We start from the raw sequence: 19,315 nt of genomic DNA, 5'->3' as shown, positions 1-19,315 counted from the left end.
CCAAAGGTCTCACTGCATCTCTTCAAGAATTTTCCCAGACATCTCCAGGAAAAAAAATACTGTTTTGATTAAAAAAAGTTGTGTGTTAGTTCTCAAAGAAAAAAATAAAAGAAGCAGTGTTTCTGAAAAGTCAAGCGCATTACAGGGTAAGAAATTAGATTTGAAAGTAACATTTCGTTCTCAAAGCTGAGTCTCAGCACGACAGAGATGTCACAGTGCAGCTAATTAGAGCTGGCAGAAAGGACCGTGTGCGTAGATATCATCTATTGTTCCTCATCACTCTAATGAGCTTAAATGTCTTTGTCTTCATTCATCAGCTCAAAGGTTGCAGAGTTGCTGCATGGAGTCACTATCTTTTTATATATATTTTCCATTACTACACCAAGTGAATGAAACTCTCTTTGCATCTTCCCAAAACTCTACGCCAACGGTGCCCTAGAGCCCGTGCTACTTTCAGGTCACAACATTGATGTTGTGCACGATGTTCTATATGCTGTAAACTACCAATACAAAATATATTGTAAAAATATAGTTTTAAAATATTACGAATACACACTAACATTTACTTGTGTGCAACATCAAGTCATTTACACTTGGCAGAGAAAAAAAATGCATATGGATGAGAACAGTGAGAGTACTTCATTCTCCTGGAAAGTGTTGAAAGAAGGCAAACTGGGGCAAAAAGAGGCAGAGGTGTGTAAGGAGAACAGAGATAGTCCTGTTATCATGTAACAGAGGCCCGATTTGACCTGACCTTGAACACGCGAGTGTGCACATGTGTGCGCGTACGCACACACACAGGCTGGGTCACGGGGCATAAAGAGCCACTGTGTCAGGTCACAGAGCACAGAGAGAAGGATAAAGGACTTGAGGGATGTGATATGACTAATATGAGGGGTTTTGCAGGCCTTCGGGGGGACTGGCGTTACAGCCAGGGGTGAATGACACTGCTGATCTGTATCACACATCAGAGCAGATCACAGCAGAGGAGAGCAGCCCAACCACACACATGAAGTATGGACACACAGCCGATGAAATCTAATTTCTAAATCCACAAAAAAAAAAAAAGTGGATCCTTCCAAATGAAAATGGGAGAGTAATTAAATAAACTCCACATCAAAATGTTACACTTACACATCATGTTCATATTCTAGCTCGCCTTTGTAGCCTGGCAGAGGACCCGAGGACTTCACCTGTTCTATAAAAAAAAATATACCCTTACGGCCGTAGATGTGCAAACAATCCCCCCCCGCTGCTGACAAAACTGTTATTTCTCTCCCTCAAAGAGCGAGTTTAAAGATCAGCACCTAGCAGGATGGGATGGGGTATGCTGTGGCATGCATGTTTATCAGGTTACACACTTCAAAGACACACTGCCATACACAGCCAGCGATGAGAGCAAAGGGGCCAAGGATAGGGCCACATTGTCATTCTGCCATTATAACTACTGCCAGGGGATGGACGACTCATTTTTTCGATGATAATTGGACTTTTCTTCCTCCATCAACAATGGTTTTGAAGAATATGATCTCTTCCTTTGAATCTTTTGAATGGCTCCAAACATTCTCCGAGAGGCCAACGTGTAGAGTGTCTTTGGTTTGTCAGCTTCTGGGAACGATCCATAGATGGCACTGTTGGCTCATGCTACGCCTCTGTTGCCAGCGCCGCAAACGAGGAGGAAGGAAGAATCTCCTCTTAAAACTCATCAACTCTGGATCTGAGAAAGAAAAAAAATTCTTTCATCTATGCTCAAGTGTCATTTGCCAAATATAATCGTGTAACGTCTAATTAATTCAAACTGCTAGAAAGAATCTTTCAAAATATAACACTTTCTAAACATATCACTATTTTCCATGCTAAAACTGTTCTTTCCCGTAAGGGTGATTTCACAGCTCATTATCAAAAGAAGTGTTTCTTCTCTCTTTCTCCCCCCTCTATCATTTTCTTCACTAATCAACAAGACCACACACTTTATGGTGCTAAAATATTACCTGAATAACCAGGTATGTGTGGTGACAACTGAATGAGACCACAATCCATGACTTTTTAAGAGGGCATTTGAGATGCTCTGACAGAACTGTGCAAGTTTCTAAATCATAGGGGATGCAATGACTTGCATGAGTTTACAACCCTTCACAATGTGTGACAAATAGTACGAGTCAGTAAACCTAGCGAGTAGCCAGGTTTGCTAGCGATTAGCCAGGATGCTTAAAAAGCAACTCCAGAGAGCAGTGACTTGAAAGTTGAGATTGGAATTTTGTATTCTTATGGTTGACATCACTCTGTGTGTGTGTGGGAGAGTGAGAGAGAGAGAGAGAGAGAGAGAGAGAGAGAGAGAGAGAGAGAGAGAGAGAGAGAGAGAGAGAGAGAGAGGAAGCCTGTTGTTTATGGAGCAGGTCTGTTGATGATGGCGAGAGGGGTAAACGAGGAGACGACTGGAGGTCTGCTAGCCCGCAAGGGCCCCATGGGAATCCAGCTGCCCTGATCTATGGCCCGTCTGACTGGTGAGGTCAGACCAGAGAAGCCCTGGAAATGGGGAATTAGCAGCCCTTTGCAATTAGAAACCTGACCACAGGCAGAGATGGTATATTGCATCACATACCAGATAGACTATTTTACTGTGAATGCTCAGGAGAGCCCAAAAAACTGAAATTGGACTGGATGTATGTGTGCGTACACTCACAAGAAAAACACACAAACACAAGCTTTCTCGTGTAGCTGCATGTGTAAAGCCTGCGATTTATACAGAAGATGACAAAGAAAGTCAGGCAGAGGGCGCAAAATGCCCTGAGGCAGGCTGACTGGCCCTTGCCACCCAGGTGGTGTGCGGACTTGCAGGGGCCCTGGAGCAGCTCGAAGCTCTGGATGAACATGTCTCCACACAGACCAAACCAAACACCACCCCCCACTCTCTCATTTACACCGTGTCAAGCCAACTCCAAACTCAACAACAAACCTGTATCCACCATCCAATAAGAAGGTCTTACATTTTGATGCTGCGAGCTAAAATGAGAGGTTGTGTGGGGGAATAGAGGGGAAAATGTATTACACAGGATCAATCCCACACCCTGTTTGCGCTGACAGCAGCGAGAGTTGTTGAAGTGTGCGTCCAGGTAGCTTCCTCATGGCTGCAGGCGGTCAGGTAGGAAGGCAGTGCCAGCGGTGTGTTAAACACACACACAGTTGTCTCAAACCTGTCAGTCAGCCACGCTGCACCACATCAGACCACCGAGGTCTCATACATAATTTGGCATCAAATGAATATTTTTGGCAAAAGTGGTATTTGATGAAATATTAATTTGGTGATTAATTTTTTGCATCTGATCTTCTGTCAGGTGAGATAAAAAAAAAAAAAAGAATGGAATTTTCCCTGTGAAGCCAGTTGTTGAAGGGCACCTCTCTCAAACTTCACACATAAAACTTTCACTCACTGATACAACAGGCACACTATTTTCCCGGGGTAAGATTAAAAGAAAACTTACTCCACTTTGAAAGTGAAATTGAGACATACTAAATAAGACAGAAAGCACTAACATAGCGTTTTAATCTGCTCAGCAGCTTGGCTGCACTTTAAAATAGGTGCTAAGGACTGTTTGTGTACAGCAGGCCAGATGAAACCAGACAAGCCGGGTCTCTTTGAGACACTGCTGATGGGCTACAAAGTGACTCTGAATCCACAGAGAATGACTTGTAAAACATCTCAACAGTGTGACATATGTCACGAACCTTAGCAGAGATGAGAAGTTTAGTAGTGCTCTGAGAGCTTGTTCGCTAAAAAGCAGTCAAGCATATGTCAGTGGGGGCAAGGAGTCAAAACGATGACTATAGTATATGCACGATGCAGCATTGCCGTGGTGTGTTCACATGATGACGTATTTTACCACTATTCTGAAAACATGAAGACTCTTATATCACATGTGAAAATTAGATTAGGATTTTTTTTATTCTCGATTTATTATCAGATTATTTATTAATTGATGTTTTTTTTTGTTTAACTTTTTTTTAAAGTATTGTACAACTACTCTGCTTCTACAATCCCTGTTCAGGTTGTAGATGTATGCCTATATTATACCTTTTAAATTTAATTTATAGATAGGGGATAAACAAAATGATTGTACTGTATCTGCCCAATACGAAATGTAAAAAACATCCACGGGTTGGGACGGCATTGTCAATGGTTACCGCCGTATGAGTGCCGTGCAGAGCAGCGACAATTAGCTTGCCAGTGAGGCACAAAAAAAAGACACTCACATGCAATAACATGCGCATACGCATGGCCTAGCTATGTTAACAAAGAACAAAAAATAAATAGATAAAATATAGAGAACCACTTTATTCTTCGCTTTGGTAAATATTACCAAAAGCTAGCAGTTTGTACTTGTTTGTGATACGTGATGAACGTATCACTTTCATTTGGCCAGAGGACCTGGGTTGAACCTGAATGTTAAGCAGCATCCACTCTGCAGCAGTGGTAAGATGATAAAATCCTATATTTCTCTCAAATGGGGGGGAAAAAGGCCTACCTTGACGAGATGCAGCAGCTCGTACAGATCCTCCACCTCATCCCCCTTTGTCACACTGTAGTTTCTGCTGGTGTCCAGGCTCAAGCCCTGGATGGTGCGTCTATACAGGGGCAGATCCATGGCTTCAGCAAACAGCTCTATGGCCTGGTGGCCCACTGTCTGGAACATGTAGCTGTCCAACTCGTCTGGGGAGGAAAGACATTTAGCCCACTTTCTTGTGTTAAGCCACTGATCTTGTGTCTGACAGTAATGGTATGTGATGTTGCAATTTTTTAGGAATGGATGTTTAATAGTAGCTTGATAAAATCAGATTACATAAATAAACAGGAGGACTATGACATTACACAACAATAAGTGAACAGCAAGGCTAAAACTACCTGTTAAAAACTAAATACTGAATAGTTACATTAAGATCCAAGTGGCCTGAAACAAAATTAAAGAAATAGAATCATATAAATGAAGCAAATAAATAGATTTAATAAAAATGAATATGAAGAGTGTCATTCAATTTACTGTTCCACTATTAAATACAATTATAACTGTAAAAATATAGAGTTGGAATAAAGATGACGCATTTGAAATAATAACTTCTGTAATAAAATAAAAATAAATTTAAAATGATTGTGTTTAAAAGTGATGAAGGCATTATTTATATATTCAAATGTTTCACAATGTAGTATCTTGTGTATCTTATGCAGTTTTTTCACATGAATATTTATTTCATTTCATACATATTATTTATTTACCTTTGGACAATACTAAATGCGATGACAGTAGCCCTGAAGATAATTTAACTTTTAACATACTCATAACACAATCTGTAGCATGCTACAAACTCTTCTGTGGGAGTTACAGCATAAAGTTATGCAGTACTTTGATTGTGTACAGTTATTAGTGTCTCGGTTCGCAGAAATGCAGCTGGCTGGCCCAAATACCCCAGCTAGCCCTTGTAGATCATAAACCCCTGCAGGGCATCTCCCTAACCTGTGTTGGCAGGACGGAGGTTGGCCAGAGCTACGATCCGGTGCCCAGCAGCGACACACTGCATCATGTTGTAGCAGCTGTCTTTGCCTCCACTGGAACACAGCAGGAGAAATAGGCACAAAGGTAAAGCTGCGTAAGAATCATTAAGATACCGACCTATACATTATCAGGGGTGTACGGGAGCGATCTGGGAATGTGATTAAGCAGCATTAATATTCCGTGATTAATAACCTGTTTGTGGCTGTGCTTGCCATAATGAGGATGCTCCATTCTTTAATATGCAGTAAGTTGGGTACTTTGTGCTGCTCTTGTAGCGTTAGTGCTTGTCAACACCCCTATAGTTCATAACTTTCGATTTCTGAAAGTGATATGTTATATCATGACTTTGTACACAGTTAGAGGCGAAATGCAACACCTGAGACCTCATGGGGACAAGATATATTTCAGTCTGTTGACAGTAATACGTCTGAGATTTAACGCTAGCTTTTGTCATGCTAGCAAAATAAATCAATGATATAATGGTGAGAGAGTTACAGCGAAGAGAGGCGATTACCTTATTAACGCAACCACTTTCATCTTCTTATTTTTTGCTCACCGGACTAATGACATTAAAAAAAAAGTATTGGCTGTAATGGTATTCAACGTGGTAATCGCGCTTAGCAACCGGTGTATGTACACGTGAGAGCTTGACTTCCTGGTTATTGAAGGACCCTTTTGTATACCAAGCTGCCCTGTTGTCTGCCTGATAGAAAATCAGTTCTTGTAATTTTCTCTCTCTATCGATGTATTACAATTATATTTATATATCTATACACATATATACATATGTGTATAGATATGTATGTTAAAAAAACGTAATTGTGTGAAAAGATACAGTCACTGGTGGCAAGTATGTGAAAAATAAATACTAAGCAATGAGTAATAATAAGTAACACAACAGCACACACAAACTATGCAGGCAGACACAGTGGGCATGTGTGCATATGTGCTTTATTTTTATGTTTATTTTAATTTCTCATGTTAAATTTGGGTTAAGATGTAATTAAACTTAAAATGTGAAAGAAGAAATTTCACCTGCGATATATATATACATATATATACATTTAACATGATTTATATCTTTCAAGTTTGGATTTTTTTTTTTATCTTATCTTTTTTAGCTCTCATAAACCCACCACATAAAAAATGCAGATGCTTTTCCATAACATAATCAAAGTGGATATGCACTGTAACTCTAATACTGACACTGACACACATCCTTTGCCTCTTGTGTCTCAAGAGAGGACCAAACGTCCATGAGATGGTATTCACATACAGGTTGCGCTTTTCCTCTGAGGGAGCCCTATTTTGCTCAGAGGAAAGCCTTTGATGCTCTTTTTGCTCTCTGTTGTTGTGCCAGAGCAGAATAATTGCACTGCTTTTGTGTGCTTCCCTTACCTTCTACCCCTAAGCAGGCTAAAGGCAACTGATTTTGTTTGAATGTACAAAATTGAGAGAGATGTCTCTTCATCCCATTGCTTTTAACTAGGTTCCCTTTTTTGTTTTTGTTTGTTTTATTCATCCTGAATATATGGCAACAGCTAACCTGCAGATGCAAATCATTTGTTTTGTGGTTTAAGCGGTGCAGACTGAGAACAGGCAACACTTTTCTGATGGAGGGATTTTCTTGATAAATTAAATCATTTTGATAGGATTCTTTTTTTTTAAATTCTTAATAACAAAAAAAGGTGAGTAAATAAAGGTTAGTAAGGTGAGTAAATAAAAGATGTAATGCTTTCAATTCGGTCAATTTTCTTTTTATATGTTCTTTTACATTGCCCATATTATTTGTATTACCTGATCTGTCTAAAATACAAATATATACTTCCATAAAGTCAGATGTATTTTATTGAGACACCTTACTGGACAGGTCATATTCATCCTCAGTCCCTGGGTAGGTGGAAGAAAATACAATACATGTACCATGACAAGAAACGACTTCAAATAAATTTGTTTCAGTGTGGAACATTTCATTTGACAGGATGATTGATATAGTTTTCAAAATGTTTCTTTGACATGTTGGTTTGAAAAATGGCCTTGACTTGGGGAAAGCAGGACACCTGGTTGTCCCTCAGTTGGGTAAAATCATTAATAAAGCATCTATGTTCTCCAATTTTGTGGGTTATACTTTATAAAACAGCTTTACTGCCTGTGGTCATTTCCATTAAGCCCGGGCCCAAAGGATATAACTCATGCAAATGTTGTCACTTATCAGTTTTAATTTATGTACTTTATTACCTAGACAAATAAAGAGGTGTGTTGTTCCGGTTTTATTTGTGGCAGCTTTTTGCTGACGTAAAAAAGCGTTTTATGTCCGTATTGTTGGTGCATGGGGATAAAAAGTGTTGATGGATAGCCCAACTGAGACACAGCCAATGGACATGAATATGAGACGCATAAATATGAAAGCAAGGCAGCAGGAATCAAATGACACCCTTGGCCTTTTCTTAAAGGAGCATGTGCATATGACAGGTGATTTACTCAGACAAGCAAACTAATTTTTGTCGCACAAGGACACAAAAACTTTGGGTGTAATGAGAAACAAAGGCCTCAAATCACAAGACAATAAATGGAGTGTCAGAACAGGCCAGCCAAGGTTGCACGCTGAGTGGCCAGAATAAACGCATACACACACTTCTAGTCTCTTCAGCAACATGACCAACCAAGTACATGTGTTGGAAAGTAACTGTTTTGGACATGTATTAAAGTAAAATATAAATTGACATATAGTTGACGATTACATGCATTTTCATGATAACATTAAAACTTGGTGGTACAAATTCCATTCCCCTCCATATTGATTCATCCTCTTTTTTTCTTACCAGTATTTAAATTGTCCAAAATTTTACATGTGACACTTCCACCCTCACCCTCAATGATGTTAAAACTATCATGTATATGCGGTTAAAACAATGCTGAATGAATGATTTGGATAAGCATGAGACTGAATTGCAAACTGGGGGCAAAATGTAACATATTTCCTTCTTTTTGAGCTCTTTATTCAATAACAAAGGAACATGAGCAGCACACTTAATCACAATTTTCTTTTATTTAGGTAAACATTAATCATACCTGATGTCAGAACTTTCTGCTAAAACTCAAGCCTGCAAGAGATTCATGCAAGAAATGTTAACTTCTTTCGCGATAGTGCGCTGAGCAAAACAGAAAAGTGAGCATGCTAATTATAGATGAGGGCTGATGACAGCCAAATGTTATCTTAAGATAGTGATAAATTTGCACTCAAGTGAGCAACGGTTGAAAGCAGTCCTGTGTATTCTTAACTCTACTTCACTCTGGTGTTGCCTCCATCAGGGGCTCATTTTCCAAAGAACTATCAACATAATGATACCTCTTTAGGGCCTAACCACATCCAAATCAGTTAGTAAACAACCCAAACGGGGATCTGTACACATTTTTACAGACAATTAACTGTTATCACGAGGGGCCTAAATGGATTAGTAGGCTCATTAATGTCTGAGGCTAATCGGTCCTTGATTGGAAATGTGAGAAAATGTAAAATAAAGTCCTGATTTGATCCAAATTGTGTTTGATCATGGCATCGTCCTTAACAGCCCCAGTCTGCAAACAGTAATTGAGTTTTTTCCTCTCTAAATCCCCCAATGAAAACCTGGCTTTTGGCCTCCTTCCGTTTAGCTTCTGCAGCTACATGAAGCAGCAGAATGGATTTAAAAAAAAATGTTTTGCTTCATAAGCTGCTGCACTTTTGTAAAAGCATAGCGATAGCTGTATACACTTACTTGTGTGTAAACATTTATATATATATATATATATATATATATATATATATATATATATATATATATATATATTGTCCAAAATATATATATATATATATATATATATATATATATATATATATATATATATATATATATATATATATATATATATATATATATATATATATATATATATAAATGTTTACACACAAGTAAGTAAAACACAAAAATGAAGGTTTTTTTTCTCAAACTTTATATGTATATATATAATTATTATTATTTAACACGAAAAGGGGTTAAGCCAATAAGCAAGCATCTCTTTGAGGCGGTATTAAGTGCACAGTGGTACTTTGAGACCAACATGCTCATAATGAAAATGCTAACATGCTGACATTCAGTATTATGTTTGCCATGTTCATAATCTTAGTTAAGCAAATTGCATATTAGCAGTAAACACAACGTACCGCTAAAGCTGATGGGATTATCATTAGTTTTACAGGTATTTGGTCATTCACCAACGTATTGGACAATTTGATTTTTTACATAATGGTATCGTTAGATGAAACATCTGGGGATCACCACAGCTGGTACAATTCATCCTGAGAGGGACATGAATGTGTGTAGCAAATTGAATGACCATCCATCCAATCGTTGTCAAAACATTTCACTAAAAGACAGAAATGTCAACCTGCTGATGGCACTAAGGAAAGGTCAAAGGATTAACAGAGTCAGTAATCATCCTTTCAAAAATTGTATTTACTAAATGCCATGGCAATGCATCCAATATTTGCAGCGATATTTCATCCTGGAACAAAGTTGTGGACCAACGGGCCGACAGCCTCGTCAGACATGGAGCCATGCTGCCAGTATGACTAAAAGTCATGATAAACCTTGAAGCAACAGCTTTGTCCCCTTTAAGGAAATGTATCAGGCATTTACTAAAGAAATAGTTGGTTTGCATTCAAAATAAATATTGTAACTGTTTCAAATCACAAACTCCATGTTATGTGGCATACTACGTGCAGATTTTACTCTTAATTCTCAACTTTTATAAACTTTTATATGTAACAAATTTGTACAATATACTTAAATGAGAGTCTCAAAGAGGATTTTTTTTTCATGAATCAGGATTTTTAAAGTATATATATATATATTTTCAAACTCTGACCTATCCAACACAGCAGGAAAAGAAACTTTCCAATGTACAATCGAGCCAACCATCCTTAAGTACAAATGTAATTTCCTGAATATTTCTCCTTGATTTGAAATTGTCTTGCCGTGCTTCTAGCATCCTGGAATCAAATTATGGCTCCGTGTGGTTGAGCCTTGTGAAGCTCCATCCAAAAGGATGTGGTCCATTACAGTACACCAGCGTTCCACTCATTATGAAGCAGCCAAAGCAAACAGCACACACTGCTGTCACCTGACCCTGCTGCCAAACACTATTCTATATGCAGGATCTTTAGTTTAATGGTTTACAGAGATACTTTCTCCTTAGTAATCTAAAACACTGGACATTTTGCCAATAGCTGCCTTAAACGAGTGAATGTCTTACTAACTTATACCATATGCAAACACATACCTTAAATAAAATCATCAGGGTGATAAATCTATCAATATGTATATGGGAAACAAACGAAAGTGATAATATTTTTTCTATTCTCTTCTTCTCTGTGATATATTAAAATATTAAAATAATCAACTCTAGCTGTTCTTATCTTGACTGATAAATACATATTGTATCTGATTTAAAGAGGAACATTGGTGAAAATACTTTGTACTGTGTAAATAGTCTGGTGGGAAGGTGTAATTGGCTCGTCTTACTCTCTGATATACAATTCTTGGACAGTTTTCCTCTCAGCCGACAAACAGAATCCTAATCCAGGAAATAGCCTACAATCAGAATATTGGAGTTGACATCAGAAGTAGCCACAGAGGCGATTCCCACACACCCCTCCCTTTGCTTCAAAGGTCTTCCTGGGCCTGTTATGGGTTTCCCTCGTGATGAAGTGTGACACTCCACAAACACAAAAGCCCCAGACCTCTCGTGGGTCCGCTTTGCTTTTCTTGGATCACTCCAATCCGACCAATGCCAAGTCAACTTGGCGGTTGTCAAAACGAGCCCCATATCTCTGAAGAGTGTGTCTTTCTAGTGCTTGTGTTGCTCAGTGTCTGAATGTGGTAATGTGTTGAGTGAGTGTAGATAGCTTGTCACAGTCACAGGGACCTCTGCCTGTGTGTGAGAGCTGTCTGTGTGTGGGGATGTGTGTTTGTTTCCTCCTCGAAATGATGTCATGTGCACCTATAATCATAACCACCACCTTGTTGTTTGGGGGAGTTGCTGGTTTTCCAAAACCCTTCTCTCTGGAGAGAAATGATTTAGTAATGTTAGTTTTTTTCATGTTGAGCATCAAGCATCATTGTCACCACAACATTTGTGCCACAGACATATTCTGTACGTTTAATCTATTTTTTTCTCCCAGTCATTTCTTAATAATGCCTTTCAAAAATATTCTGGTTTTGATTACAGTGTTTTCTTTTTCCCGTTTTCGGCATTAATCACGTCTCTTCTTTCCTTTCATTTTCTCTATACATCTCCCACTTTTTACTCTTCGCCCACACTCTCTTTCATCTATCCACCGACCCTCGTTTGCGGTCAGTTTCTTTTCCCTGCAGTCAGACGTCACCTGGGCTGAAAAGCTGGCCAAAGTTGGGCCAGACCAGCAAACTCACTGCCAGAACACAGCAAGCTCGGGTCTGCCATTTGTCTTGTGGTTTTCGAGTTGGGGATATTTGTCTAACATGCTGTCCAATGTCAACACTGGCTCTAAATACCCTTGCTGCTGCACGAAGTGGGCTTCCTTAGGGAGGATAAGGATTAATGCTGGGTTGCGGATGAAACAGAGAAAGAGGAGAATGACAGAGAAGGGATGAGTCTTGAGAAAAGGGATTGATCAAGGCTGTCTGTTTATGACAAGCAGAGGAGGATGAGAAGCATTCAGCATCCAATGTGTTTCTTAAACTTTTCAACAATAGCAGCTTGTCTTTCTTCTGTCTTTCTATACTTCCTGAAGACAGTGTGTACACAAGGGCTAACCATTTTAGAGCTGTGACAAGTCCAGTGTGAAAGATAGCCTCCGATCATTCAGAACCATTTCTAAACCTGTGACTAACCATAAATAACAAACAAAATCCAAGGCCTCCCTCCAGCATTAACATCGGCATTGCCAGATGAGAAACTGTCGAGTAGATAGGAGATGGCCTCAAGTTTACTGCCTCAAACCTGTTGATCCTGAGCAATTGATTGTCACCCATAAGAAAGAGCCTCTGCCTCTATCAATTCCCAGCAAGAACAAGATGAATTCTAGCTATGAGAAGCACATCAGCGGCCTCTGCTTTTTCTTTTATGAGGAGAATTCCATACACTGAGCCCAATATTCGTGGTTACTGGAGTCTGGTGATTAAAGTATATAAAAAAAAGGGGGCAGCACCACTAAAAGGCAGTGATTTAGTGAGCTGTCACCCCAGTTCAGGCGGGGCAACAAGTTCAAGTCCCCGCAGGAGGGTTGTAATGAAAATGAAACAAGGAATGAGACGCTGTTTGGGAGGATAGGGTTGGCGGGTCGAGGGGTTGTGAAGGGGCAGGAGGTGTGAGTGGGATGGGGTCATCTGGAGGGTGGTGGTGACCATGATAGCATACATGGATTCAATTAACCATCATCCAAAGTATTCCAGAAGTTTTAACTTCCTACCTTGTGGTGAGCCATTAAGATCCATATTTCATTTTGAAAAGAAAATCACCAATCTCATTGAGCTTACCGTCAAGCCATTCCCAGATGGTGTGTGCCTTTCAACATGAGCTGGCAAACATTTTTTGGAATAAGAAATGACCCAAATCACATGTTTTGCTTTCAAAATATCCATGTTTGCTGATATAGTTTGTTCTGTTTTTGATTTTCTGGCAACATTTTCTATCTCTGGCTTATGAATCCAGGACATTTTGGCTGTGGACTGTCATACATCAAACGCACCTCAGCAGCTTTCAAAATAATCCCTTATTCATGCTGTTTGAATACAACACAAAAGTATCACTTTGATAAATTGAAATCTCAAATCTACGCAATGACTGTCAAAAAATAAATCTCTATAAAACTGTGCTTCGGAATGTTACCCTTAATAAAGATGTATTTCATTCTTTTAATATGTAATAGGCTACTGAAAGCCAGCGCATAACCAAGCGTACACTGCAACATTGTTGTTTTTACTTTTTTATTTTTTTTAATACGTACAAACAAAATATAGTAAGTTAATGTGATCTGTAAGATTTCTTGACACGGATTCAGGCTAGCCTTTGCTAAGCTAAGTAGCTAATGGCTCTTGCTGCCTTCAGCTACATATTTAGCGTATAGGCGTGAGAATGGCATTAACTTTCACATCTAACTCTTACCAAAAAAACTCATGAGTATTTCCCAAAATGTTGGTCATCTTAGTTCAAGGGCTGCACGTGGTGTAGTGTATTCCTTCTGTGGGGAGTTTCCCTGTCGCAGCATGGGTTCCCTCCGGGTTCTCCGGCTTCCTCCCACAGTCCAAAGACATGCAGTAGGTGTGGATGTGAGCGTAAATAGTTGTCTGTCTCTATATGCCCTGCGATAAACTGGTGACTTGTCCAGGGTGAACTCTGCCTTTGCCCAATGTCATCTGGGATTGACTCTCGTGCCCTGAAGAGGATTAGTGGTTTGGATAATGGTATGGAATCTTAGTTCAAACATGTGTTACAAACTACTGTGTGAGGGTGTTGGTGTGAAGGAGTTAACAGACATCCAATGCCCTGGACTGAAAAGGAGGGATTACTAGGTGCCTGCCTCTCCACTAACCTTGTGCTGACCTTGTAATAAACCCTGACCCCATCATTTCCACCCTTACAGGATTCATCTGCTGGCTGGACTGCCTGCCTCTCATCTGTGGGAGTGGGGTTGAGATGCCTTCAAGTACCAGCCAGCTATAAAAGATACATCCTGATGGGCCTTCCTCTGCTGTGTTTAATAGCTGTCTCCCCCTCCTGACCTCCACCACCACACCCACCCTCAGCCTCTGCACTGGCCCTTGGCTAACCCCACATATTCAGGGTTCAGGGTCAGGGCAACAGACTTCCAGCCAATTGGGCGGTTGCCCAGAGGAGCTGATGCAGCCGCGAGCAGCAGGGGAGACGTAAGAGACCAAGGGACCTTTCTGATGTTCCCAAGAGTTTCCAAATGGGGAGGCTGTGGTGTGTTTACAACGTCTTTAATTTAGGGAAGGAAGGAGCAACGCACAAGCCTCTAGAGCACGACAAAAAAACGGTGCCGTATAAGTGTTTTTTTTTTAGAACAGGTTGTGACATTATGAAGAGTTCTACAGAAAGCATCTAAATTATGGCTTCTATGAATTCAAGCTAATTCCATGGAAGACTGAATGCTCTGTTGTTGGTCATTTCTACTTAAGGAAGTCTCTTCCGGCCTTGAGATCGCTGATTCTGGCCCGTATCTGTGGCTTCCTGCTGTGGGACAAAGACAACACCAACGTCTATGCAAACAGATTCCCCTTAGCCTTTTTAGATTTCATGCGTGTGAATCTTTGACATTATTAATTTATGCCTGTACTTCTTTTATTTCCTGCGGATACGAAGTACCATTCAGCTGTTGTTCCGTCTTCTGGCCCACTTATTCCCTAAGCAACTACAATTGCACACAATGGAAGTAACTCTGTTAGGGTTGGGTTTTTTTTTTTTACAGTAAAGACAATGACGATACAAACAATAACACCCACAAAGTGCTACTTCCTGAATTGGGTTATTTAGAATAACAAATGTTGGCTGCTTATGGCTCTCTGATGGCTTCATTTTTCACTTGGCATAACTTGCTAATTTTTACTGCTCAATGTCCTCCACTCAGCCTTCGTCACTAAGTCATAAGCATGCTGCTCCTGCTGATATATGGGTCTGCTCGATGATGTCAGCGAAAACACTTTCAATAATTGCTATGATTAATATTCTCAACCTTCCAACACCTTCCCTTTTCCATCCAGCCACATATCTCCAGCGAGGTTCATCTATCAGTCTGCTCTCAAACTGTTTAAGTCCTCCGAGTGATGCATGGCACACTGCCAGCCCTGTGTTGCAATGCAAACTATTTACATCCATTCAGATTATGAGTCGATGAGCTTCGGAGCATAAAATTACCATGAGTTAAAGAGGTAGAAAGAGGGAGAAGGCCAGAATATTAACTATTTAATTGTTTCAACTTCATTGTGCAACAAAAGGAATTTTCCCCTGCGTCAGCTGAAATGATGACATCAAAACTCATTGTGTTTGTCTTCTTTTCCAAACAGTTTTGCTATTAATTGTTCAGTGAAAATTGTACACGTAGAAAAGCGTTCCTCCACGTTGACCCTTTCCATGTAGATTTCCGTGATGTCCTGCAGCTGGCTGGAATGTGCTTGGGGCTCTCACAGGACGGGTTTCCTCTCGGCCTGCACACTAATTGTTTAGGAGGAAAAAGGTGAAACAGATATGTATAAACAGCGGAGGTCTCCCAGAAAGTAGAGAGAGGCCTAGAGGGCCTGGGACAGTAGCTGACCTGTCATATTCACCATTCACACTGAGGAGCCAGGTCTGCCATATGCTGTCCAGTGGCGTCAGAAAAAATAAACTCTCACTTCCTTGATGTTGATGGACGAATTCAAACTCCAGTGGGAAACATTTCCCATACACACGGCTGTCCAGAGTACATATACAGTAACAGAACAGGAGTTTACAGAATAGATTATTTAGATTTGTGCTTCACTAAATAATTTAACTCAATTGAATAATTACTTTTACAAATGAATGCTTCAAGTAATATAAATGAAACCCTTTGTTCTCGAGGTCCAAACAGCAGTTAAGAGGACTTGGAAGAAAAAATCCAACTATTTCTTAGATAGACTTGTAACTTGCTGATATTGTCTTTGCAGCCAACACATTTTGTTATTGACTACACAATGTTTAAGCATTTTGTCGTGCGTGATTAAAGTTAGTACACACTACCTTTTATGTTTTCTTTGTGAATGCAGGTTAAGGAAAATACACTATGGTGAATGTTGTTCTTATTATGTACATATTATACAGTATAATGTTGTAGGAAAGAGCCAGCATCATGTGAGACCAGCTAAATGAAATGTTTACATTACAATTGTATATTACACATGTAACATGGCTGCATGTAGCATTTTTGTAACATTTTAGGTGACTTCATACTTTACACAAGTAGTTTTTCTATATATTTAGGCGATGCATATATGTATTTTGGATATGTGTAAGTATTTTCTGTGACACTTTTACCTGTTTTGTCTTTCACATCCGTCTGTCTTTCTTGCACTGCACTGTTTCAGGCAGCACTCCATCGTCTTTGTGTATCCCAAAAGTGCTGATCATAAAATATGAATGTGGTCATTGCTGGGAATATGCCTGCTCCCTGTATGAATGAGATTTGTAGACAGTGATCTTCAGTGTAACAAATTGATAGGAGTCAATTAAGCATCTATTATTAACCTCCTATGGTTCACTGTCAATTATCTGTCCCATTAACTCTGTAATACTGTACGCAGTATGTGTTTAACACTGAGGAGATCCAGCATGGCTCATATCTAATCTGCACTTATGAAAAAAAAGCCAGAAATTATGACTTTTAATGTCAATTCAATTTAATTAGATTTAATGAAATGGTTAAGGTCATTTACACCTCTGTTCCTCTGCTCTTCGATGATGTATAGTAATAATAAGGTACACTGATATAGATTATTCGTAAATTGCCCACACTTGTTCTCCAGTCTTAACGTCAAGGCATAAAGGTGTTTTTTTTTTTCTGCAAGCATTACCATATTAAAGATAATATTACTGTCCACTTCAGGTATGGAAGGGAATTACTTACATCTAATTAAAGCCAATGGAAAATCTGGAGAAAAGTATGTATTCAAATATTTTCCTCTTCAGGAAATGACACATGCTGAAAATCTGTTGGAAAAAAAATAATCTCCACAACAAGGAAATAATACCTATTTATCACATGTGGCGGATGCAAAACTACCCTTCCATTTCTTTCATGATAATACCATGCCTGTGTTACATGATGCCAATGCCTGCTGTGTCCTTCTTGATGTTCATCAGCAAACCACTGTGCTTGTAACAGGAAATCCCTCTACAGCTGCACGGACTGGGTCTTATTTACACAAACTCTCCCGAAACACTTAAGACAGGATATTTGATTTGGAGAAGTCTTTTCAGTGTTGTTTTCCCGGAGCTAGCCGTCACCCTGGGTTAAGGCTTAAACACAAGAAACACACAACTCACAGCATTGCATAGATGGTAAAAAGTAAATATATATGTATACATATATATTAAAGACCTGCTAGTCATTAGAGACTTGGGTTGCTGTGTTCCACAGCACTGATTTAGTCAGACATTGTTTGATGCCATTGTTTTGTCTACAATGTACTGAGTCAGCCATGTGTGATACCTACCATGTTGAGACACATTGCATCAAGCAAATGAGCTCAGGAAACAGATCACATTGTAAACTATTTGCTGCAGTTAGAATACAGCACCAAACACAATGACATTCAGGGAGAATGTATTATGCGAAAATGTAATTCTTCTGAGAGTTGAGACGGAAACCATTCTCACCACAAAAATCTCAAATACCAGCTGGCTGGTTGCTGACATGAAAAGCAGGGCTGCCAAGCCAGACATGCTGTCATCTGACCCCAGTGAATTGACTGCAACTGCATACACTTATGTCTTGAGTCTGTATCTGGACATCCTCTCAATGTGAAGGGACCAGTGATGTCCCAGTGGCAGCCTTTTTTGCTAATCGCGCTTCCCTGGGAGATTTACAATCCAAAGACATTGGACAATTAGAGAAAGGAAACACAAAAGCCTGGAGCTCCTTGGTGGAGGATTTATGGTTTACAGAGGTGCTATTTTTAAAATTGAAATTCTGATTAGAAAGTGCTGATGGTCTGATCCAGTAGAGGACTCTGTTTAGGTGTCACTTAACTGGTGGCCTCATTACATCCTCTCCGGTTCAACGGTTCTGTGCTGCGCTGGCATTTCCTCTTTGTTTGTTCACTGTCATTCTCCTGCCATTAACATAGCAGCTGCAATAAATGAGTCACAATGAGATATGTGGCATGAAGGCAGAGTTTACTCAGTTGAGTGTCTTAGATTATTACCTTTTCCTCCAGTGCCACCAACACCTCTGCTCTCAGAAAGTGAAACAAGACACATGTGGTCATGTTCCAAGATGTTCTTTAACACACTGAAAGGATGTAAGACTGCGTGATGGGGACAGAGAGTCAGTGATGTGAAGGGAAAAAAGAAAGACGGAGACAGTGGGGCAAAGAAAAATAAACTGAGAATGTGTGTGGAAGAGCTGAATCAAACAAATCTCTTTAATTATTATCCACTAATTGTCACTATTACTGTAATACTCACATCTGAGCCTATACAGATGACACCCAGCTATAAATTATGAAATGTTTGTATGCCATACAGTAATATGATGTTACAATGTTTTCTTTAACTAGAGTATAGTGTAAAATGTAGGTCACCCCCTGGTGTCATAAATTAGGGAAAATCTCATGTCAAAGTGTATCTTTTGATCTTCTTTTCCGATAATGAGCATTGCGTTGCTCGGCAAGTAGATGTAGAAAAAGGGACGCATTCATTATGTCATTCTGCTACATTATGTTCCTGAAACACCACTGACATTTAGGGCCTTTGATCTTCAGCTAGTTTTTAAATCGGAATTAAAGATTATTCTGCCAAAACCGCACCACTTGAATCTGATTGGCTGCATTCATTCATTCTTTAAAATCACTTCCTGAAACATATTTGTATAAATAGGTATTTTCATTACCTGCCATCAACCACAATCAAGGATCATACAGCTTTTTGTAATGACTCTAAATCTACAATAAGCCTGTACATTGACTTCTGTCTTCCTCTCCGCGCACAAC

General features: G+C 39.5%; 1 protein-coding gene across 2 annotated transcripts in view; it reads right to left on the bottom strand.

The window, feature by feature from the left end:
* Positions 1-6,192, bottom strand: part of dph6 (diphthamine biosynthesis 6) — a 55,748-nt gene extending 49,556 nt beyond the window's left edge. For both annotated transcript variants that reach the window (XM_068581182.1, XM_068581184.1), the window contains exons 1-3: positions 6,061-6,192; positions 5,508-5,599; positions 4,524-4,708 (exon numbers count right to left, since the gene is read on the bottom strand). In XM_068581182.1, the coding sequence (XP_068437283.1) occupies positions 4,524-4,708; positions 5,508-5,599; positions 6,061-6,083 (300 nt within the window). In that variant the 5' untranslated portion in view covers positions 6,084-6,192. The remainder of the gene's footprint in view (positions 1-4,523; positions 4,709-5,507; positions 5,600-6,060) is intronic.
* Positions 6,193-19,315: the final 13,123 nt, after the last annotated feature.

Source organism: Clinocottus analis, unplaced genomic scaffold (genome assembly GCF_023055335.1).
Source record: "Clinocottus analis isolate CAN_PGR_092001 unplaced genomic scaffold, fCliAna1.0.p SCAF_17, whole genome shotgun sequence".
NCBI lineage: Eukaryota > Metazoa > Chordata > Actinopteri > Perciformes > Cottidae > Clinocottus > Clinocottus analis.
The sequence above is the reverse complement of the archived record's forward strand: the minus strand, read 5'-3'. Positions and strand labels throughout refer to the sequence as shown.